Source organism: Crinia signifera, chromosome 4, assembly GCF_055691185.1.
Source record: "Crinia signifera chromosome 4, ASM5569118v1, whole genome shotgun sequence".
NCBI classification, from domain to species: domain Eukaryota; kingdom Metazoa; phylum Chordata; class Amphibia; order Anura; family Myobatrachidae; genus Crinia; species Crinia signifera.
Window position 1 is genome coordinate 208,122,605 of NC_139220.1, and position 25,638 is coordinate 208,148,242.

The window sequence follows — 25,638 nt, forward strand, 5'->3', positions numbered from 1 at the left end:
TAAAACAAGGGTCTGTTTTATTGTGTGTTATTGATCAAGAAAATATCTTAGTTTTTTTTTTTCCTTTAAATTTGACATTACAAAAATTGTAAAGAGGTGAACACCTGTATAGACACTGTACAAGCAGTATGCTACCACTTTGATACAGCACACTTGCAACAGGAATAAAAAGCAGAAACCGCACATTGACTGTATGCAGACAGGATTCTGCTCCTTTTTGTCACAATAGGGTATTCAGTACAAATTCAACAAACTCTTGTTCTGCACAATATCCTGTACTCATCCAGTTCCTGCTATAGCATGAAATAGGAACTTAGGAATAACCACATCTCTGACGCAGGCACACTGCACCACACAGTACACAGTACACTAACCTGGTACCTTAAGCTTGCACTCATGTTCTCATCTCATCTTCCTTTCACTCTACACAAATGGTGTGTGTGACAAACTTAAGTATACAGAATTGTTTGGTGCTGTGTAATGTTGTGTGGAAGAACTTGCCACTGCCTTGCTCTGAATGGATTACATTCCTAATGAGTGACATAACTCCCTCTAGGGCACACAGAGAGTGCGTGTATGTGAGCAAATCTATACAAACACAGAGTCAGTTTCCACCCTGCTCACGACATACACAGGCACACCCTTTACTTCTGGGGTCACTGCTTACCGAAGCCTGCAAAAACGAGACTGGTTACTGGAATGTGACTGAGGTATAGAAGCAGGCGTCTGCTGCTTAGTAACTTTACCAATCCAAAACAATTTGGTCGAGGAAAAACGAGACGTGGGGGTAAATCTAAAAGCCAGCAAAATCCTGGCAGGTCTGTCCGTTGTTTTACAGTGGCAAATATTAAAAAGGCAAAAACTGGGTTGGTTTCGCCTTTTATATAATTTCCGCATTAAAACAGGCAGATCCGATGCCTGGAAGATGTTACATTTACCTCCTGGTATTGGAGTATTCTGCACAAAAAAACACAATTGTTGTCTGCTGTAGTGAAAGAAATAAAACCATAATCTTCTATAAAAATGAAAACACACTAAAAGACAGTGATGCAAACAAAGATCTTGATTACTACATAAGAAATATCACATTCAAAATGTAATTTAGTTTAAAAATGGAATATAAAGTGCAAGTGTGACCTACACAGTGTAGGCAGCCAATTAATGGGCTGAACCAATGTTCATGGACTGCAAGAGATCACAGAGGCACTTTCTGTGCCAGTAATGTGAATGTATCTTAGTGAATGTTTAGGCCAAGCGCAACGGTATATTGGGCCAAATATATTAAGCCTTTACAGGTGATAAAATGGAGAGTGATAACGAGTGATAAAGTACCAGCCAATCAGCTTCTATCTGCCATGTTACAGTCTGGTACTTTATTTCTCTTTGGGCCAGATGTACAGATGAAGCCTTCTTCATCTAGCCTTCTCTGGTGAGCCATGGCTCACCAAGGCTTATTATCATCATCTATTGTTCTTAGCTGCAATACAATACATCAGGGGATTAAGTTGGCTCAGTTAATCCTATTACAGGTATAGATGAGGATATCTCTATCTGTATCAAACTTCAAAATGTGATAAAATAGAGAGCGATAAAAAAAAAACAGCCAATCTGCTCCTGTCTGTCATATCACAGACTGGATTTGAAAAATTAAAGTAAGGAGCTGATTGACTGGTTGTTTATCACTCTCCAGTTTATCACTTTTTGAAGCTTAATACATCTGTCCCTTAATCACTCTTCACTTTATCACTTATTAAGGCTTAATACTAGAGATGTGCGCATTTGGTTTCATCCAGTTTACTCAATTCTCAAAGCAGGATCTTATTGGCTATCCACAACATGTGACAGACGATAGCCAATAAGATCCAGGTAAAACCGAACCCACACATCTCTACTTAATACATTTGGCCCATTGGCTGCTTCCATGTGTGTAGGTGACAGACACACAATCTACCATCCAAGCAGTTGGCCTCCCTGGCAATTCTCCACTCCCTGGCATTAAGCTATATAATAAAGCTCCAATGTATTTTGCTCTTGTAATGCAGCAGCACTTTGTAAACTGTATACATTTACCAATATCAACACCAAATCACCTTTTTCTTAAACAGTTTTTCTCCATAACAAGATCTCCATCTGTAAACTCTTCCAATAACTCATAAAAATATTTTCAATCCTTCTATCCTGTCCCTTCTATTGTAAAAGGCACCGTGTTACATAAATGGAAGTAAAGGAAGACATGGAGACTAATTAGAAAAAGTTCACCGGGCAATGCCAAACCAGCATTTGGCAAGTCATAAAACAAAGTTAAATTCCCAACCAAAAGTGATAAAGCATATCCAAGTCACATGTTTTCATACATCAGTAGAGTCTTCTCCAGTTCCTTGCTCACCCTCTGGTAAAAGAGAATTTGTTCTTTTAAATAATGCTGGACTGCGTGCTTAAAGTCCAGCAGCCTCCTCTCGTGAAAATGGTTAATTTCTGCTTGTAAAGCAAAACCCACTACACGGCATCTCTTCCGGATTCCATCTGCTTCATCTTGCTCCATCTTCCCTTCGTCGCTCATACGCTGACTGTCCTTCACCTTTGCAAATGCTCCTGAGGATCCCAAAAATAAGAAAAGGGAATGAGATTTTTTCCCCTTTATCAGTAATATAAAGGTCAAATGCAAATCCTGCCAAGGCTCATCCAATTAGCAATGTCAAACTGCAGGTTATAATATGGCTGGAGGGATACTGTAACAAGTTGGTATTAGCTTTTAGCACGTCTCCATCTTTCTCTGACTTACCACATTTAATAATGACCAGCCAAAAAGCCAAACACTAAATATTGTGAAGTAATATTTAACCTTGTGACTTTGCCTGTGATCCATTGCTTTTCTGAAGCTACCATGATCTCATCTTTTTTTATACCAGTTTTAAAATAGGACCAGCTGTTGACAATGCCCCTGCCCTGTGCAAGCGTCACTGGGACACTGAAAATAGCTGCAGTATGCCTGTTTCATAAAGGAAGCACACAGGATGAGGATTCAGGGACCTTGCTAAAGGAACAAACAGAACATCACAAGTAATCCCTGATTGAATCTCAGCTTTGTAAATACCACCTAATTCTAGACTCTAGTTAAATTCATCTATATTTGTCTGTTTTAATGTTCGGGACAATAATAACTGTAGAAAGTGTCTTGCCCACACTGCTCGGGAATTGATGTATTTTTTTGCTCTGATTGAATAAGAAGACCATCTATTTAAAACTTATCCAACATATTTAAAACTGTACTTGTGTAGTTTCACGGCGCCAGCATGGCACCGTGCTACTTCCGGGTATACACTCGCCACGAAATATGTCCAAAAAAGTAACTTAACTCCATGCCAACAAGGATAGTTCATACCTCCACTATCCATGTTGGCATGGAGTTGATTTTAAATAGCGTGGCGAGCGTAGCGAGCCACCGATCCCGCAGCGCCGTGAAACTACACAAGTACCTTTAAAACTTATCCAACATAATATATATATAAATATATATATATATATATATATATATATATATAAATAATAAAATTAAGTATTTACAGTTTTGTTTAGAAACACATAACAATATTGATTATTGAAATATCAGTTATCTATATCTTATTATTCGATTATTATGACAGTGCGGCTTTACACTTCCCTGGTAGGCGCTACTCTCTACAGCAGTCAGGTATGCACTTGAATGCTTGGGTCTGTTTCACTTCTATGACAGCTACTCCCTTCTGCAGCGTGGGCTGTGTGTGTGTATACGGTGGGGGGGGGGGGGGGGGGGTGCTTCTAGGCTGCCCTTTCAGCAATGATCAGCTGCACAAGACGTCCATCTGAGATTGGCAGCTGCCAAAAGATTATCCTCTAAAAGCCACCTAGCGGGCATTTTGACTTGTCGCATCACATCTGATTACTAATGTTAAATAAAAACAATTGCTGTGCTGTTCTATACCCAAAGCCAATGGAGGCACAATAAAAGTATACATAGTGGGTCACAAACTAGCAGTTAAGCAAAGGATCAGGACATACCTTTTTGTAGGTGAATGATGTCTGGGAAGTTGGACAACAATCCCTGGTACAGGGACAGTGTGTCAAGAAACCTAAACTGATCATTCTTAGGCTGCTCAGCAAACATTTCTCCTACTATTTCATAGGTGCGCCCAGTATGAGAAATAGCGCCAACCAAAGGCTCTGAACCGTAGGGTGGGTCTAGCTGGAAGGAGTGACTTAGACCTTGCAGAGCACCTCCAAGCTTCTGAAACTCCTTACGAAAGCCTCCCAAATGTTTACGTGCCAATTCAGATACCACACTACTTAACTGCAGGACACTCTCATCCATCTTTTTTGAAAATGCTTTAAAGGCATCCACTCGCTCTTCCACATCCTGGAGGTCCTGATGTTCAGAAGGTATTTGCAAAGTCAGCAGGAAGCTTGCACCCACCATCTCATCTTTCTCTGTACGCCTTTTGCCTGCTTTCCATTGCTTTTCATCCCGGCAGGTCAAGAAATGCTCAAAACCATCATACTGTGAAAGAACAGGGTGGCTGGTCATATGGTCCATCCATAGGACCAACCTACGCTTGCGTTTTTGGATGAAGTCCTCTTCAAAGCGTCCTGTGGCTTGCTTCTCTGGCAAGTGGGGGATAGAAATGACAGTAAATTTGTGTAGGAGGCGGTTGTACAACCAGTCAAAGTGCTTGTATCGACGGTAAACTGGAGAAACGGTGTGACCTGGGGTTAGCCTAAGGGATAAAGTATAAGTCAGTAAGAGACAGCAAGAAAAATCAAGATTACAGTTACTAGCGATGCAATTATAGTTACTAGCGATGCTTTTATATAAGGAATGTATAAGGAAACAGAGTGGTGATATCTATGACTGGAGTTAGCAGCAAGTATTACTCAAATATGGAGATAAACCGGACCTTACTATACAGGAACAAAGTTGTAAATAGTACATGGATTATGGTCAATCAGAGAATCATAGGGAGAGCCAACCTCAGAGAGCAGTATGCCACATTGATAAGATGACCAAGCAGGCTTCTGGGACAAGTATCACTTACAACTCTAGGGAGGTCAATGAATCCTTTCAGAAGTGGACTACACATACAGGTATAATAGCAGTTTCCTACGGACTAGATTTACTACCAAAACAGACAATGATCTGATCGAGTGGTCAGATAGTTAATCAGGCATTCATTTCTGGGACAGATGTTTTGCAATATTAAGCAAATTGGTCAATTATCGGCAATAATATTATAGCTTAAAAATGTAACTGGCACGGTTGTATAGGACCTCAGCTGAAATTGTTGCATCCTATGTGACTTTGCCATCCCACCACATCTCCTGCTCTGAACATGAACATCATGGATATCCTCCTGCTCCTCCCTTCCCCTGCAGTGAAGCCTCACCCTGTGTCCATCAACATCACTACTAGAATCACATCCTAAAATGCTGTGCGAACGCCCCTCTGAAGTGCAAGAATCAGTGACAAAAGCACAAGGAGAGGTCCTCCACAGACCACTAATTGGCAGAGTTCTACAAGTACAGCTGTAGTAGTGGGGACTGATTATCAAACCCACTGATCCATGCTCTGTACTCTGCCTGTGTGAGAGCATTACTGCCCCATGGTGGTGGTAGGGGGGGTGAGGGAGCTCCATCTGCACTGGGGATGGAGGTGCAGTGCCCAAATAAACAAATACAACTTGGATTTTAAGAGTTCTTAAAAGTAATACAAAAATGTCACCTGGTCACCGATTGTGTGTGGATGATATGGATTACTATGAAGGGGGGGGGGGGGGGGGGTCTATTGAGAATGGTGGCGGGATGTCACTCTAACGGGGGCCTGTGGACAAAGGCTAGGGGAGACAAACCCTAATCTTTTTCAATAAAATATTTTAAAATAAAATGTTAAATACATAAAAACAGATGAATCAGGTCACTCAACCTGCGTGGTAAACCAATTCCGACACCCTCCCACACACTTTGTTTGTTCCCTGCAGTGACATACAGTAGTGACCTGAAAACGCCATGAGAAGACTAATGTCACACAGATAATGGGCTTATGTAGACATACCCTCATATATCACTACAATTCATGCTCCACCTTAGTACAAACTATGTAGCCAATGACATAAGTGTCCCTGCTTTGGAAATACCCCACACTCTACAGCCCGAAGTGCCATTTTCAGAAATGTTTTAACAAATACACAATAAACAAGTGCAGTATTTGCACACAAAAGAAAAATGTAAAGCACTATTCACTAAATGCATTGGACATTGACCAACACAACACAGATTGTATTTACTATGCCAACAAAAATGGTTTTCACATCCTCGGCCATGCTCTCTTACCTGTAGGAGATGTAACTCTTAATTCCTTTGAACTTTGTTTGTTTAGTTGGTTCCTCTACAGAGCAATTAAATGAGTTCGGATTTGGTCTCCATTGTGGGCCCATGGGTCCCATCTCAATGGCATGGTTTTCTGGTACTCTGCCTAGTTGGGGGACATCACCAAGAATGAATGCTTCCACCCCTGACCTTACAAAGCTGGAGAATCTATTCAAATTCCTCCCCACCACACTTCCCCGCTTCGCACTGGCCACACTGTCCTGACGCTCTAATTGTGGTCTTGGCCGATGAGCATGTTCAGCTCTGGGGTAATAGTGGTGCTGTGGTTGATTGTGCGGAACCCCATTTGAACCACTGGGTTCTTCTGCCACAGACTGTCCATCATCCCAATCATCCCAATCATCATCATCCTCTTCCTCATCATCGTAACTTCCATGATGAGGTGATTCGGTGTAGACTGTAAGAGGTGCCGGGCAGTCGACTTGGACTGAACCGGATCGGGGTATGTGAAGGATTTCCACATATGAAGCTGGAAAGAGGCCTGTCTGACCACGGCTGTTTGTTCCCTGAAGCCATCCATCTAGAGAAACATCACTGAAAAGACGCAGCTCCTCATTCTCTCGGATATCTATCTCTTCTTTGTTTTCACTCTGAAAGCTGTACAGAGCCCGGGCTTTCAATGCCATGACTGGAGAGAATCACTGCAATATGAAAGGATAACATTAACTGCACATTCATGCAACATATAACACAGTATAACCTTTTGCATAAAATTTTACTCAACTGATTCATTTTATATATACAGTATCTCTCTCTTCCCACAGTGTTTGTTGAATCAGAATCAGCTTTATTGGCCAGGTATACTTGCATATACTAGGAATTTGTTTTTGGTTTGCTGTGCAGCAGCCAGGTGGGCAACAAGTAAACAGTATACAGTATAAACAATATAAACGGGTGGGGGAACATGTACAGTCATATAGAAAGTTATTCCTAGGGGACACTGTGTTAGATGATGTGCAAAGGGTTAAGGCGCGACTAGACAGTGAGGTGTTCATGAGTTCACGTGTCAACAGGTGAACCGCTTGAGGAAAGAAACTTGTAAGTTTGAGTACTTAAAGAAATGAGTGGCAGATTTATTAAGCCTGGTGAAGTGATAAAGTGACTGGTACTTTATCACCGGCCAATCAGCTCCCAGTTTTCATTTTTCAAACCCAGCCCGTAATTTGACAATTGGGGGTGTATTGGTTGCCTCATTATCCTCAGCCACTTTATCACTTCTCCAGGTTCAATAAATCCGCCCCTGAATCACCAAGGCAGAGTTTCAGTTATGTTGGAGAATGGGTCAAACTTTCCAGCTTGACATCAAAATCTATTTCATTCGGTGTATTTGGCATTGCGGTCATTACTAGCACGATGCTGTCTTTTTGTATATTGAATACATCAGTCAATGTGAGGAAATAGCCACAGGAGGTTGTTTCCTATGTTTTGCTACATCAGGATCTGCAGCCAGCCCTAATTATTGATAGGGTTGGAGTGCTAGCTATCCTGTAACACAGATAGGAAGAATAGAAGATTAAGTTGAGTGACAATTATTTAGCGTATTATGAGGTGTAAATGTACTTTCCATTGTTCATTCATGAAATGATCTGTATTTGGTAGGTCGGCTTCTGTAGTCTTTTGTTTACCAGACTAACATTCAGTGTAAAAGGTTATACTGCTGTTAAGAATACACAGTGATGTTCTGAGTGCCTGCACAGCAAGCCCATAACAACCACATCCGCCCGAGGACAAAACAGTGCAGTGGCTAATGTATATGGTAGTATTAACAGATAACCACCTACTAACGTCTTTCCATAAAGCAAAGAAGACATTGCTTTGAGTGAGGCTGTAGGATTATTGCGTTCTGCTGCACATAATCTACTGTCCAAATAACTAGTGCACAGTTGTGCTGCTAAAGATTTATTGGTTCTTGTTTAGTTTCACGGCGGCAGCATGGCCGGCCGCTACTTCCGGGTTCGGCGCTTTATAAAATAAAGCCCATGCCAATGTGAATAGTTCATACCCCCACTATCCACTTTGGCATGGAGTTGATTTCAGATAGCGTGGCGAGCTACCGAGCCCGTAGTGTGGGTGAGCGAAGTGAGCGCCGCAAGGGGTCACAGACGCTGCTGCGACTGATACGCTGCCGCCGTGAAACTAAACAAGTACCGATTTATCTAAACTACATTTTATTCTCTGCTGCTGAAAAAAATGATAATACTCTATAAATGGATTTAGGAGGACACAGACATGAATTATAGTGGCAGAATTACTGTAATGTACTTTTTGTCCTTCATATGCATAAAACTATTTTTACTGCACATGTGAAAAAGTGATATTAACCATTTGGGTGAGAGATCCCCCGAAAAAACTGCTAAAAATGCCAGCGTCGCTCACATTCTTTGAGGATCTCTCACAGCAACGTTGGCACTCAAAGTGTTAAACACAATGGAGGCACACACTAATGTATTTTTTATTAAAAAAAAAAACAATCACACTCACATAAGAACTTGTGGTAAGGTCATTAACACAATAAGTGCTTGTTCTACATAAGGGGTACATCACCCTGCAGGCAACAATAATAACCTGGATGATTGGCTGAGCAAACGGGCGCTTACACATATCAAGCGTTTATTGTGTTAATACAAAAAGTCCTATGTAGGAGATTATATATATATATATATATATATATATATATATATATATATATATATATACACACACACATACACATATACACACACACATACATACATACATACATGGATATAGAGTGCGCCTTCTCTTGTATCACCACCTTAAATTTTAGATGGAGATAAATACTTTCGATCAACTTCTTAAGACAGTTGTACAATTTATTAAAAATCAACAAGACAAATTCAGTCAAGATTTTTTCAATCATCACAAAAACAAACGCGTTTCGTCACTTGGACTTCATCAGGGGTGTAACAAAAATGACTCAATAAGAAAGAGCTTCCAATTAAAAACAACAACTAGGCTGGTTCCTCTGTCATTCTTGAACCGACTAGATTTAAGACTCAATTTCAATATGGAATGGGGCAAATGGGGCGATGTGTGGAGAGGTTTGTCCATCAATCCTCTCAAAAACTGAACAGTGTCTCCCAAGATGCCACTCCAAATAGCTGCAATAGTCTTAAATCTAGTCGGTTCAAGAATGACAGAGGAACCAGCCTAGTTGTTGTTTTTAATTGGAAGCTCTTTCTTATTGAGTCATTTTTGTTACACCCCTGATGAAGTCCAAGTGACGAAACGCGTTGGATTTTGTGATGATTGAAAAAATCTTGACTCCATATGAAACATTGAATGCAACAATACTACATCTGAATTTGTCTTGTTGATTTTTTATAAATTGTACAACTGTCTTAAGAAGTTGATCGAAAGTATTTATCTCCATCTAAAATTTAAGGTGGTGGTGGTGGTGATACAAGAGAAGGCGCACTCTATATCCCTGTTGTATGTACTATTCTCTCTCCCCCACTAACAGGGGGGACTTATAGGAGGTGCCGCCTGGACATACTTATTCCAGCGCAGTGAAAGGGTTATCTTTCTACATGATATATATATATATCTATCAGTGGTTCCCAACCTGGGGTACTAGTACCCCTGGGGGTACTCAGCAGACCAGTTGGGGGTACTTGAAAATAATATTGGTAATGGCGGAAGAAGAAGAAGTCTCCAGGATAAGTCTCCCATTGCCATGGAGATGAATCACGTTACATCACTTCCGGTTCTGTCTGCATCGTCATTAGCAACTTATGTTTTTGCCCGATCAGCAATCCACTGGGAGCTACCTGCGCTGCCACAGGTGGAGGAAGCAGTGGCATTAATCCTACAGGCTTTATCAGGAACCCCTGAGACAGTACACAGCCAGCGGCCTGACATAGAGGTACTCAATTCCTGACCACACACTACTCCTCGGCTACTCCTTAATATAAGGACATGCATAAGGACACACATACCGCTCACTTCCACTCCACTTGTAAGTACTGTGGATAGTTCAAATTGAGAGGAGGGGGTACTTATAAGTGAAAAGCTTAATCAAGGGGTACGGGAGAGAAAAAAGGTTGGGAACCACTGATATATATATATATATAAATTTTTAATCCAACCGTCTGATTACATATAAATCCGTTTCTTAACATAGAAATGTATCACACTATTTTGAAGTAGTTATTCTAGAGTTACGGGGGGATCTAGTGCCACCAATCTCATTTGGTACCACGTTGTCTTAAACTTCACAAATAAATAAGACCAATGCATAAATGTGCCCAAATTTTCCGAATTTAAACGTCATTCATAATCTTACTACAATTCAGACTCCTGAACATCTGGATTAAGAACACTAGCAGGAATAAATTCCTATGATTCTTTCCATACATTCCTTGCATTTGGCACCTAGAAGGAAGCATAATGTGACATTTACGGACTGAGCAAACAGTTGAATTTGCCAGGTTTCTGCTCAAGTCTTCAAGCAATCTAATATGTATGCACTCATCCTGTTTGTGCACAAGACGTAACTGATAACAGCTTCATGTAACTTTTATTAGAACAACTGTTCTAGCGTATTGTAGGACAGCTACTATTCCTTCACTATTAATAAATGAAAGCACCGATTATTGATAGGAACACATAATAATTATAATTATTAAATATGTCTGAGGAATTATTTGTACATGTTGTACCTGATACATTTTTTCTAATAGGATGCAGAAAAATGTACCAATGGCCAGTTCTATTAGTGGTTTTACTGTCTGATTGGCCTTGGAAGTTTATTAACTTAACTTAAGAAAATTTCAAAATTATGTAAAAATAACATAATGGGAGGGTGAAATAGGACACATACAAAAGGTGGGCAGAGGATTGCCACGCAGTGTAAAGGAAATCAGTAATGTATGCTTAGAGTGAGGGGGTGCAGGAAAGCCAAGGTCGCTCCCTAACCAATAAAACAGGTGAGCAATACAATAATGTAACATACATCGCAAAGTAAACTACATCGCAAAGCCGATCGAAAGACATTTCAACTGAAAAAGTTTTCATATAGATGGGGTGTGTGCGCTATATAATAATAATAATGTTCCTTGCAGAATGGGGGCAGGGTGCTGATATTCAGGCATGCACACTGCATCTATTCCCCAGGCAGAAACAGCAACTTTTGCCACCTGCGGAACACTGGTGGCACCGGGCAGGCTGTTTTAGTAGGGCCAGGCCAATTAGGCCAGGGTGCATCTTGACACTGTAAAATCGGTCAATCATTCAATCAATTGGTTAAATCATATCTACACTTATTTGTGTGAATGTGTAGACCCAGTATGTAACAAGGCAAAGTTCAATGAGGTCTTGTAAGTGCATGCAGGCTATGCAGTCTTGGACGTAAATGAAAAGAAGCCTATGTGCCGGCAAATCTTCCTCACACAGTTTAGGGAAAGAGAAAGTTCATGTTGCTGCTGAGGACTAGTAATAATAAACCAGGCCCAAACGTGGATTTATCTGCATTCCAAGACGCATGCAGGGGGCTACTATATACATTTTTTGCAAGCGCTCTTCTTTTGAGTAATAAAGTCCAAATGTACTTTATTCTGAATCAGGTTGATTATTGAGTGATTGCAGAAAGGTATTACTGAATCTGCCAGGGAATTAGGAAAGCAGACTCATCACCTAGGAATGGTAACGACAGCATACAGCAGGAGTTGGGTGGCGTGTAGTAACCTTTATTTGCAGGACTAACACATCAGGTGATCAGAGGCTACCAGTTTATGAGAAATACCCCCCCAAATATGAACATGACAGGGCAATATAGATTATTGGCTGCATAATTAACCCAATAAGACTAATTTCTAACCACCCGATACCTTGACAAAGACCACACGCTGGCTGAAACATGTCGGTGGAGGAGCAGTTACGTACCAGGGGGCGAGGGCAGAGCCAAATTCAGAGGCAGCTGGTGTGCTCAGGTCACTATAGCTGCTAACCTACTGTATAGTAGATTTACGTCTTTTTTTTGCTTTTTACTGTATGTTTATTATCACTCTATATTTTCAGTTTGCACTTTTTTAGCCATTACATGATTTTACACTATGGGGGTTATTCAGACCTGATCGCAAGGCTGCTATATTGCCCTGTGATCATCAGACAATCACCTCCCAGCAGCGGTGAAATCCAGTGTGTGCAGTCTGTGTGTAACCCAGGACTAATGCTGGCCACACATCAGACCAACTTTCCTGCAACCACGCAACTAGTTGCTTGGATGGAATAAAAATATGGTACTGGATGGGGGCAAAGGATGATCAGAAATGTGCTCACAAACCCAGGAAAATGGACAACAAAATTCAGTCAAATTGTTTAAATCAAACAGTTTCAACTACAGTACCGTGTCCGAGTGACAGTTTTTGTACTTTTCCAGATTTTGGGCCCAAATTTCTAAAGTAAATATTACATTTGCTGCCATCCAGAGCCATATTTTTATTCCATCCAAGCAACTAGTTGTATGGATGGAGGAAAGTTGGTCTGATGTGTGGCCAGCATTACTCGGTGGGTGCAATAGAAACAGACTGTTCGGACCCGGAGCTGATGTTACACCACTGGGCACACCTGTGTTTTTGACACTCCCAGAAAACACGGTTACCACCCCCAAATGCCAAGTTCATGTCAATCAATTTGGGTATGGCCAGTGATAAAAAAGTAGCAGGGTTTTATCGCAGGATGGCCTTGCGCACTACGATCCATACACATGCACAGTCGTTCGATTATTGCCTGGCCTGCAAATTCACAGCTGTGCGATCAGGTCTGAATAACTCTTTATATCCATCCATTTATTTTAGGTTCATATACATGCTGATTGGGAGAGACACTCCCTAATACAAAGAATGTGGATAAGACAACTCTACCCAAGGCTAAATACATTTTATTATAATAGAATATAGACTGATTTGTCAATGCACTCACAGTTAGTTTCCAACGCCAGTGTGCTGCTGCAGTCATCCTTTTAAAGACGTGTACAAATCCATAGACAGGGCACTCACCAATTTTTTGCAGTAAAAAATGCTTTAATTCCTCACAAACACTGCATATTTCCAACGTTTCGGTCCTAAACTTGGACCTTAGTCATGCTGCAAATAATGGGTTATTTACCTGAGAAAGATCTTTTATTCACGCTGCTGTTGCGCTATGCACTTCCGGGTATGTGTTCACCCGGTCATGTGAACGCCAGGACGCAATAGCATTATACTTCTGGGAATGCGCTCCACTACTGTATATGTGATACAGTAATGGAGTGCATTCAGGAAGTATAATGCTATTGCATCGTTTGCAGCGTTTGTGAGGAATAAAAGCTTTTTTTCAATGCAAAAAATTGGTGAGTGCCCTGTCTCTGGATCTATATATCCTACCCAGACCCCTTGTTCACACTCAATATAAACAAGTTATTGTGTACAATACAAGGCAGCCTTTTCCACAAACTTCCCTGCTGGCAACGGAAGGGATACAAGGGGTTATTCTGATTCACTCAGAAAGGCACAAACATTCTCTAATGGACAAAACCATGGCCTTTATTCAGATCTGATCGCTGTACAAATTTGTTTGGAAAATGGGCAAAACCATGTTCACTACAGGTGGGGCAGATGTAATATGTGCAGAGAGATACATTTTGGGGAGTTATTTTGTATCTGTGCAGGGTAAATACTGGCTGCATTATTTTTACACTGCAATTTAGATTTCAGTTTCAACACACACCACCCAAATTTAAAATTGTGCCTTTCCGAGTGAATCAGAATAACCAACACAGAATCTGTATATACACTGTACAATCTTGGAGTGGGGCCCCGAGTATTAGAAAGTCCTTTACACAATTCTATTGATGTCACAAATAATTGACCTAGAAGTTTGTATCAATAGTTTCTTCTTTATTAAAAGTGCTGTATAATGATAGAAATTTGGCAAAAGGATTTTGGGTCTACTTCAGTATGAGATGTAGTTTTGCAAGAATTCTCAAAACTGCAACTCCATCCAATAGTATGCAGAAGGGGAGGGGCAGCACAGGACAAGGCCCGTTCCACATGCCAAATCCCTCCCCACATGCCGTGTCCGTTCCCACATTTTGATTGCTAAATCTTGCAATCTCATCACAGAGATGTGAACACTTCTCTGTGCAGAAAATTGCTTTGCTTGCATCTTTAGGATAGTTCCCTGCCTGCAAAGCATCGCTGCAAAGGCAGTCGATGGGCACATTTTTCCTATTGCCATGTCCATGTGACGTCACACAGCTGCTGCAACCTGCCCTGCAAACAGTCCAGGCATGCCTCCGTTGTCAGGGCTGTGCCCCCACTGGAGAAAAAACCTTCAGATTTTTTTTTATTATTGATGCTTCATTTTAGATCTTGATTTTGAACATATGTAGCAGGATGTAACACAGGCAGAGTTCGCCAGAGATGGGAGATGCCAACCGAACTCAGATTTGTTTGTTAAAGCGGTAATCATTTAAAAAGGCAAAAATCATGCCTTGTAAATGACTGACGTTTTAAAAAAAAAAACATCCGAGTTCATCTGGTATTCTGCACCTCCAGCAAGTTCAGACTGTATTACATCCAGACTCTTATGTGGTTATTGACATTTTGGATTGCCTATATATACATTTCCTACATTGTTAGTTCGTATCACCGCATATTACAATAAGAAATGATTTGTTGGTTGAATGTAATTAATAAATAAATGGGCAGTATGGACGGTGTAATGGTTAGACTGCCTCACAGCACTGAGGTCATGGGTTCAATACCCACCATGGCCCTAACTGTGCGGAGTTTGTATATTCTCCCCATGCTTGTGTGGGTTTCCTCCGGGTACTCCGGTTTCCTCCCACAATCCAAAAATATACTGGTAGGTTAATTGTCTCCCAAAAAATGAACCCTAGAATGTCTGTGTGTGCGTGTACATGTGGTAGGGAATATAGATTGTAAGCTCCACTGGGGCAGGGACTGATGTGAATGGTCAAATATTCTCTGTAAAGCGCTGCAGAATCTGTGTGCGCTATATAAGAAACTGCTAATAAATCAATAAATAAATAAATAAATGTCTTGCAGGCACCTGGGCTGGGACAGAAGCATGTCACTTTAATGAAGAAAAAAAAAAAAAAAAGTAAAGTTATATCCTGTGTGGTGTACACACTACCATTGATAAAATTGATAAAAACCATTGCTAACGACATTATTGCGTATATCGTCTAGTGTTTACACACTATACCATTAAAGAAGTGCGCTCCCACGGATTGTTAGCGATGCCCTACATCATCTGTACATGCAGTACAATGGATGATATAGTTAGCGAGAGCCATGATGTGGAATTTCTTTTTCATATAAGCTTTTGCATATATTAAGTAGAACAAACCACCAACTACTGGTTTATCGGAGTCTATCCCGGGAGTCACCAGAAACCATACATTGAAACTTCAGGGGGCAAAACTTTAATTAACTAAAAAGATGCAACAGAGCAGGCGCCCAACGGTGTGTATGGCCAGAGTTGCTGTTACAATTGAGACAATCTAGGAAATGTATATAAGGAATGTATTTAGAGTTCATGGATAGTGGCTATCAGATGCACAGATATGTCAAGTCTTATGTTTATGTTAACGCAGTGTCGATGGACTAGATCAGGGGTTCCCAATCTTTTTCGAATCACGGCACCTTAGAGTATCAGAATTTTTTCCACGGCACCCCTAGGCCCCCCAAATAATATATAAAATTAGGTAGATTGGGTTTATATATGCTTCTTAGGTTCAGTTATGTGGCAAAGGACATGATTTCCTTCTGATTGTACACATATTTATGATTGGCAGCCACCAGCACTGGATTTGTCCATAAATAATTGACCATAAATAATTTCAATTGATCCTGGACCAACAACCCGGGACACCCCTGCAAGTGTCCCGAGGCACCCCAGGGAGCCACGGCACACAGTTTGGGAACCACTGGACTAGATGGAAATGCAGGCGCTAAATTGCTTACATTGGAGGCCATACTCTTATAGAGAATCTAATCTTAAACGCTATAGACAACACAAACTGAACAATGTGTGATGTCAACAGGTCCCCAGCTGTGCATACAGACGCTGATGTTACTGTTAGATTGAGCTGCATTTACAGATGAAGGGGGTTTGGGGTCGTTAACAATCACATCACACATTGTTAACAATACTGAGCATATACACTAGACAAGTTTTTTAACAAGATCGTTCAGAAAGGCCCTTCTGAGCGATATCTTTTATAGATTGTCTAGAGCAGGGGTAGCCAACTCCTGTCTTTCGAGAGCTACCAACAGTTCACATTTTTCAGTTCACCTCGCAGGTACACAGGTGCACTCATTACTGACTAACACATTTTAAAAGACCCACAGGTGGAGCTAATTACTTCACTTGTGATTCTGTGGGGAGACCTGGAAAAACGTTAACTGTTGGTAGTTCTCAAGGACTGGAGTTGGCTACCCCCGGTCTAGTGTGTATGGGGCTTTAGAATGGGGCAGTGGCAAATTTCCATGTGCCTCTGATGGTAGCAAGCAAGATTGTTGCTTATAAAGATTCACAAAGTTGGCATCCCAGTCTTTACACAATTAAAAGCACATGTTTATATTAGGGGATGGGCTGATATTACCGTTAGCATACATTTGCTGATGTTATAGCAGTGGCAGCAGCATGCCACTCAGATACAAACCCTAGATCAGGCTTGTCCAACCCGCGGCCCGCGGGCCGCATGCGGCCCAGGTCGGGTAGTAATGCGGCCCAGTGCATTTTAAGAAATTCTAAGTATAATATATTTAGGGCAACTACCTGGTCCGCCCGCAGCAGCGTCTCCGTGTTGGCCGCGGCACTGTGCCCAAAGTAAAGATGGCCGCGGCCAGCATCGAGTTCTCCCAAACCTAAAACGGCCGCGGGAGCGCTGGTGCGAATGTGCAGGCGCACTCAGCTGCTCCCGCGGTCCGAAGGACGTCTGAGCTGGCGCTTCCCCCGCGTGATCCATCCCAGCAGCGCGCAGGGCTGGATGATGATCTGATGGGTGGCGGCGGCGGCGGCAGGAGCAGGCAGCCAGGCCAGCGGTGCCTTCTCATACCCCCACTACCATCAGTGTCTTTGTGAATTGCTGCACTCATCCCCTGTGTCAACAGCTGTGGTGAGTGATCACTACAGGGGGCATTATGAATATAAGTGGTAATGCCACTTATATTCGTAATGCCACTTATATTCATAATGCCCCCTGGTAATGCCACTTATATTCATAATGTCCCCTGGTAATGCCACTTATATTCATAATGCCCCCTGGTAATGCCACTTATATTCATAATGTCCCCTGGTAATGACACTTATATTCATAATGCCCCCTGGTAATGCCACTTATATTCATAAGGGGGGGGGCACTATGAATATAAGTGGCATTACCAGGGGGCACTATGAATATAAGTGGCATTACCAGGGGGCATTATGAATATAAGTAGCATTACCAGGGGGCATTATGAATATAAGTGGCATTACCAGTTGGCACTATGAATATAAGTGGCATTACCAGGTGGCATTATGAATATAAGTGGCATTACGAATATGCCACATATTCATAAGTGGCATTACCAGGGGGCATTATGAATATAAGTGGCATTACCAGGGGGCATTATGAATATAAGTGGCATTACCAGGGGGCAATATGAATATAAGTGGCATTACCAGGGGGCATTATGAATATAAGTGGCATTACCAGGTGGCACTATGAATATAAGTGGCATTACCAGGGGGCACTATGAATATAAGTGGCATTACCAGGGGGCATTATGAATATAAGTAGCATTACCAGGGGGCATTATGAATATAAGTGGCATTACCAGTTGGCACTATGAATATAAGTGGCATTACCAGGTGGCATTATGAATATAAGTGGCATTACCAGGTGGCACTATGAATATAAGTGGCATTACCAGGGGGCATTATGAATATAAGTGGCATTACCAGGGGGCATTATGAATATAAGTGGCATTACCAGGGGGCATTATGAATATAAGTGGCATTACCAGGGGGCATTATGAATATAAGTGGCAGTACCAGGGGGCACTATGAATATAAGTGGCATTACCAGGTGGCACTATGAATATAAGTGGCATTACCAGTTGGCACTATGAATATAAGTGGCATTACCAGGGGGCATTATGAATATAAGTAGCATTACCAGGGGGCATTATGAATATAAGTGGCATTACCAGTTGGCACTATGAATATAAGTGGCATTACCAGGTGGCATTATGAAAATAAGTGGCATTACCAGGTGGCACTATGAATATAAGTGGCATTACCAGGGGGCATTATGAATATAAGTGGCATTACCAGGTGGCACTATGAATATAAGTGGCATTACCAGGGGGCATTATGAATATAAGTGGCATTACCAGGGGGCATTATGAATATAAGTGGCATTACCAGTTGGCACTATGAATATAAGTGGCATTACCAAGGGGGCATTATGAGTATAAGTGGCATTACCAGGTGGCACTATGAATATAAGTGGCATTACCAGGGGGCATTATGAATATAAGTGGCATTACCAGGGGGCATTATGAATATAAGTGGCATTACCAGGGGGCATTATGAATATAAGTGGCATTACCAGGGGGCATTATGAATAGAATACCCCCTGGTAATGCCACTTCTATTCATAATGCCCCCTGTAGTGATCACTCACCACAGCTGTTGACACAGGGGATGAGTGCAGCAATTCACAAAGAATATATAGAAAATGCCTTATTCATGTCATCGCTATTTGGAAGCACCTACATTTGTGAGCAGCTATTTTCAAGGATGAAGCACACAAAGAATAAAACTAGAACCAAAATATCTGATGAGCACCTTGAGCACTCGCTGAGAATTGCAACAAGTTCCATCGAAGCAAATCTGGATGCATTGGTGGCTGAGAAACAATGTCAAACATCTCACTAACTTCATTTCCAAGTAAGTTTAATATGTTAACTATGTTTTCTATGTTTTTTTGGATGATCAGGTATCGTTACTGATATTTTATTTTATGTGTGGCCCAAACCAAATTTTCAACTTCTAATGTGGCCCAGGGAAGGTGAAAGGTTGGACACCCCTGCCCTAGATCTTTGCTGCACGATGAAACCGCTCACACCTGTACTGTGATGCTCAATCACATGTGACTCCAAAATGGTAACAGAACGGTCCCTTTTCCAAGGTTCATGCAGGGTTACCTCCCTTTTTATGTACCTTTAATTCAGCTTATGTTGTATGAAGTGAAATTTAGTATAGGATAGATTCAATAGAAATAATTTTCATCCGTCGCTTTCTTTTGTGTTTGAGAACACAATAAATGACCTCCGCTTTTCTTTCCCTTCATATAAAGATTACCGGAGAGGAGCTATCAGGTGGCGCTATGCTGTCACAGCTACTTTAGATTAACGTATTAGTTCTATTGTTTTGTGATGTGAGCAGCTCTGTGACCACGGTGTCCTTAGCAGGTGTACAGTTCCGTTTACAAAGCCAACGGCTAATCAATGTGAAGCAATTAGTTGCTGCATTCTAATATTACTATATTAGAATGCAGCAGTGCAAAGGGACAGAGTTGTGTCTTCTAATCGCAGTTTGTTTTCCTACAGGAAGTCTATTTTAGTCTAATCTCATATCCTAAATATTTAGATAAATTTTTTGGTGACATACATATAGAGTATTCCCAGGGGACAACCGGGAATGTTGCCATTCTGATTTATAAACAAACCACTTTAATTTACTTAATAATGACTCCAAAGGACTGGAGTCAGATATTTATGCAGAAATGTGTTAGATCCAAATTACGGCCCTAATGAAGGTCACCCAGCATTGACAAAACTCGCTTTAGAAACAGCGGCGATAACAATACTAGTAAATATATTGTTGTAACAATGTATACCATATCAAGGTCTCTATTTAGCAACAATGTATAACCCATATTCCATAAGGGAGTGGAATCATATGTTGAGCAACATAATGTAGGCATCCATCATTAGAATGACAGCCGTGTTGAAGTTCATTATGTAGACAATGATGAAATCTTAATATAAGGGTCGCTGGTGGTTCAGTAGTATCTTCCCTGCTACTGCCAGCTGCAGCAGCTCCAGTGCAGCTTTCTGGGTCCTGGAGGTCATGTACTTCCTGGGTTAGACCTCCAGACATTCCTCCGGCAATCCGATAAGTATGTAACCTATCCCTAACTACTAACCCTCCCTCTGTGCCCAACAGTCAGACAGGCACCCCAATCCTAATATTAGCAATTATGGAATAGCGGATTGACCATGAATAGATCGCCAATCACGTGGTTAACCACTAATAAGTTCTTTAATCGACAGTAGATATATGCCTAAATATAGTCAGCAGCAAGACAAATGATCGACACAAGCAATAGGTCAGCGGGAACTTGGGCGACAGTGACAACTTCGACAGGAGTTTTTCATGATAATGCCTTAATGTTCACCAAAACAATCCTCAAACTATCACAGTCATTCTTTAAATCTAAAATGAAATCATACTTCCTGGATCACATGCACTGTTGCAACCACTCAATCATGCCTGTACTGAATATGCTATGCTGTACTTACACTTACGAGCAGTACATTAATTTATAGCTATCTACCTACATTCAGTCCATTTATACATTTCTCTCAACATCACTTACAGAAGTGGCATACAAACGTTTTTGAATAACAGCACATTATTTTCATGGCAACCAAAGGCCAAAAGATTTTTATTGAGGAACTCTGAAATAAATATTAAATTAAGAAAATTGTGCTTTAGGGTCAGTTATGTTGTGGTGAGGGACAGGGTGGTGCTTCTTTTTGTCCACATATTTTAAAATTGGCAGCCACCAGCCATACTCTCCAACATGACCCCATCCATTAGGTACAAAATGCTCTGTTCCTTGACTTGAACTGAATGTATGATTACAGTTACCTGTGTTTAACTAGTTAATTGAGGAGATGGGTGTTTCACCACAGGTGACAGCAATCATGCAGTAAGAGGGAAGTCTAGGTGCAGAGCATTTTTACCTAATGGAATGGGTCATTTTGGAAGGTATACAGCTCTGGTTTTGCCCATCACATGGACTTTAAATCTTACTTGCCTACCTGACCCTCTCCATGAGGGAGAAAATGCTCTGTTCTTGGACTTCCCTGGTAATGTATGATTGCCATCACCTGCAGTGAGCTAGATAATTAATAAAGCTGTGTACACACGGGGGCGATGGGGGCTGAAATCGCTGGAAATATGGTCACTGGCGACCATATTGCCAGTGATGGGAGTGTGCCCCGGTGACAAATCGCCGGGTGCGCGCTCCCGTTTTCAGCCCCTTTCTAATCGCTGGTGGCAGAGGTTCCCTTTCATCAGCGACCATCTTTGGTCGCTGATTAAAAGGAGAAACTGAGCAATATATTGCTCAGTCATATATTGCTAGCAATATATCTCCCCCGTGTGTACGCACCTTAAGAAAGGTGTTTCACCGCAGGTGATAGCAAGCCTACATTACCAGGGAAGTCCAGGAACAGAGCAATTTCTCCCTCATGGAGGCAAGTATGCTTTAAATCATGGGTCCTCAAACTGCGGCCCTCCAGATGTTTTGAAACTTTTGCTATAAGGGAGTGTTAAAACTATGGCAAGGCATGCTGGGATTTGTAGTTTCACAACATCTGGAGGGCCGCAGTTTGAGGACCCATGCTTTAAATAATGAATCGAGTCACAAGCCATTGACCTGTGACACAACAGAAAGTGCCCCCCCCCCCAGCACTCCAGGGTGCCACAGCACTACTGGCTTACAGGGATTCTCAAACTCAATCCTCAAAACACACCAAGAGTCCAGGTTTTATCCATACCTCCCATCATGACCCATTCCAATGCTCTGTTCCTGGACTTCCCCCTTAGTTTATGATTGAAACACCTTTCTTATCAATTAATCTGTTTAAAACAGTTGATGGCAGAGAAAGGTGTTTCAATCATAAATTAAGGGGGAAGTCCAGGAACAGAGCATTCTTTGGATGGAGATGGTCATGTTGGGACTTGGGAGGTATGTTTTATCGATATCAATTCTTAAGAACAGATGGATATATAAGACAGACATATACTAATGAAGTCACCTGTGCTGCAGTATGGATACCTTTACTACCGGTACTTTATGGTACCTTGAGGATTGAGATGGGGAAAAGCTGGCTTGACTGAAAACCACTTCTAATTACCCACACGCTAGCTGATCCTGGCACTTTGCCTGATCGGGGTTACATTTCCAACTAGCCCATCCATCTGTTTGGTACTGGGGCCTTGTCTGAGCTATTAGGGAGATGACCACTCACAGAGCAGGACAAAAGTAAATTGTTGACTAGAGCAACGGGCAAGTCAAAAATGTATTTATTTTATTAGCAGTTCTTTATATTACATATCACGCAGAGAATGTTTGGCCATTCACATCAGTATGCTCTAGTGGAGATTTCAATCCCTATTCCCTACCACATGGACTTCTACACCACGGTTACATTTTTGTCAATTTATCTACCTGTATGTTTTGGGGTGTGGAAGGAAACTGGATTATACTGGAAAGAACCAATGGAAACTTAGGAGAACATACAATCTACACACAGATGGTGCTTCTGATGCAGCAATGCCAACCACTATGCCAACTATGCTTTTGGCATTTCCTGTTTTGGGGCTACAGATTGTTGCTCTCCATGGGTAATCAGATATGAGTCCTATCCTATACAGTTACACTTGCTTCTATTCTCAATTTGCTAACATTATAATCCACAAGTAACGCAAATCAAATTGAAATATCCTTGTGCATGCATTAAAGGTTTAACATTTCATTGAAGCATTTTTTAAGCCTAACCGTGTATAAGAGTTTGTCCGCACACAATATAAAAACATGCAAAGTTTGTCATTTAGTAAAATTATCTAATTTACTGAGAATTTCATTTTATATGTGGATACATTGTTTCTATGAAAGCACAGCACAATGCAGTGCATTGTACACACTTAGCACAGAGTGAGACTTCCAAGGACTACTAGCTACAAAAACAGGTATGACGTGAATGTCAGCATTTACAGGAAAGATTCCAACACAAACAAAACCCAACACTACAGGACTAACCACAAGCGATATCCGCCTGGGTGCAATCCCAACAATACAGGACTCACCACACGCGATATCCTCCTGGGTGCAATCCCAACAATACAGGACTCACCACAAGCGATATCCTCCTGGGTGCAATCCCAACAATACAGGACTCCCCACAAGCGATATCCTCCTGGGTGCAATCCAAACAATACAGGACTCCCCACAAGTGATATCTGCCTGGGTGCAATCCCAGCAATACAGGACTCATCAAAAGTGATATCCTCCTGGTTGCAATCCCAACAATACAGGGCTCACTGCAAGTGATATGTCTGGATGCAATCCTACCACTACAGGACTCACCACAAGTGATATCCTCCTGGGTGCAATCCCAACAATACAGGGCTCACCACAAGTTAGATATCTGCCTGGGTGCAATCCCAGCAATACAGGACTCCCTACAAGTGATACTGTATCTGCCTGGGTGCAACCCTAACAATACAGGACTCACCACAAGTGATATCCTCCTGGGTGCAGCACAGGTTATGTGGACACTGCAAATATTGGCAGTATTCAGGAACAATCTCTTGTATTCCTGAAATTGGTGCTGTGGGGAATTTCCAAACCACTGTATAAGAGACGAGATGCAGCCATCAGTCCCCAAAAAGTTCAAGCATTAAACTTAAGCATTTCCAAAGGGACTGAAGTTGTGAGGCAGCCAGGCTCGGGTCACGATGCACAGGAAACAGGGCACAGCTACTTTGCTGACCGCAGATACATACATGTCACACAGCGCTTCCCCTGTGATGGAAGGACTAGGAACCTCAGGAATTCACTGCTACAGAAAAAAAAAAAAAAAACTATTTCCGTTTGCAGAAAAGAACACGACGCAGGGAACATCCATGTGCCACCGGGATCACCACACTATCAGCACCACGTCTGCAGCCAGCGACCTGCACGCCGTCATCGTGGGAGGCACTCCGTGCCTCTGGCCTCTTGGAGAGAGAGGTGGTCTGCGAGTTGCACAGAAACAGGAATGTTTACATTATTCTCCCGAGTCCCAGAGCAGGCTGCAGCAGGGATGTGTTACCTTCACCCTGGAGGTAGGCGGAGGGTGTGACAGGCAAGGCCAGCCCCGACACCTAGGGGGAAGGGTGATCTCTTTTCAGGATAAAGGATCTTTTAGGGTCTTGGGGAGAACCCACAACAACCCCCCTCTGCTCCTTCTTCTTACCCCTGTGTTATGTAAACTCCTCCTTTTGTGCATTCCTCCTTCCCAGAGGAGGTGCTGGTGGCGGCCGGGAGCAGAGTGAGCAGTGACCAGTCCTCCTCCCACCTCCTACACAAGTGCTGCTGCTGCCGCCGCTGCTGCTGCTTAGGGCACACGCATTACAGGCTTAGGAAGAAGTGACACCTTTGCTGGGATTGTACTGAAAGTTACAGCCTATAATGACCCGGATGGCAGGGCTTTGTATATAAGTGACTTTGTAACAGGTAATATTAGTTACTTGTCATCACTCCGATGCTTGTCTTTGTCAACTTTCCGTCTTTTTAAAATGTTTTTGTTGATGTCATTAAAATTATTTTAATACATATCCAACTTAACCGTCGTTGTAATGTACTGTGGGGTTAATGACAGCTTTGGTGCTGCCTGCAGTTACATTTCGGTCTGTAACATCCCAGTCTGCATGCTGTTGTCAGTCATATTAAATTCCCTTTATTGTTTTTCCATGATGTCAGGCCCTGCACACAGACACTGGGCATGAAGGTGACAGCACAAGCAGCTAGGGAGGGAAGTGAAAGTGCCATATGGTTCTCCAACACATAAGTATCTATCCACAGGTTGAGTATCCCTTATCCAAAATGCTCGGGAATAGAAGCATTTTGGATAACAGATTATTCCGTATTTCAGAATATTTTTAGATTTGAATGAGGTATCTTGCATTTATGTTGTATAGACACATCAAACATTAAATACACCAAATATATTTTATTTGTGCATAAAACAAGGTTTTATAACATGAAACAAGGTTTGTGTACCATGAAACTGAAACTGAATGCCAAGCAATCATTTTTTTTGCACATATTTAGTGCCAGTTACATATCATATCCCCATTAGTGCT

At 41.8% G+C, this 25,638-nt stretch overlaps 1 protein-coding gene across 4 annotated transcripts; it reads right to left on the bottom strand.

The window, feature by feature from the left end:
* Positions 1 to 24,886, bottom strand: SNX33 (sorting nexin 33). Of its 4 annotated transcripts, none has more exons than XM_083183625.1 (4): positions 24,750 to 24,886; positions 6,361 to 7,058; positions 4,039 to 4,751; positions 1 to 2,592 (listed from the first exon to the last, which is right to left on the bottom strand). In XM_083183625.1, exons 2-4 carry the CDS (start codon positions 7,041 to 7,043, stop codon positions 2,339 to 2,341), a joined length of 1,650 nt encoding a protein of 549 aa, XP_083039751.1. In that variant the 5' UTR covers positions 7,044 to 7,058; positions 24,750 to 24,886; the 3' UTR covers positions 1 to 2,338. The 4 variants fall into 4 exon arrangements, with proteins under 4 accessions (XP_083039751.1, XP_083039749.1, XP_083039748.1 ...); XM_083183623.1 differs by having other exon boundaries at positions 24,298 to 24,861; XM_083183622.1 differs by having other exon boundaries at positions 24,027 to 24,860.
* Between the last annotated feature and the right edge of the window lie 752 nt (positions 24,887 to 25,638).

Bases quoted from the DNA above. Each gene is read 5' to 3' on its own strand.
- SNX33 (XM_083183625.1), bottom strand. From the start codon at position 7,043: ATGGCATTGAAAGCCCGGGCTCTGTACAGCTTTCAGAGTGAAAACAAA. The intron at 4,752-6,360 runs GTAAGAGAGCAT...TTTATCCCTTAG, and splicing joins AAGAGTTACATCTCCTACAG to GCTAACCCCAGGTCACACCG. The intron at 2,593-4,038 runs GTATGTCCTGAT...TGGGATCCTCAG, and splicing joins CATCATTCACCTACAAAAAG to GAGCATTTGCAAAGGTGAAG.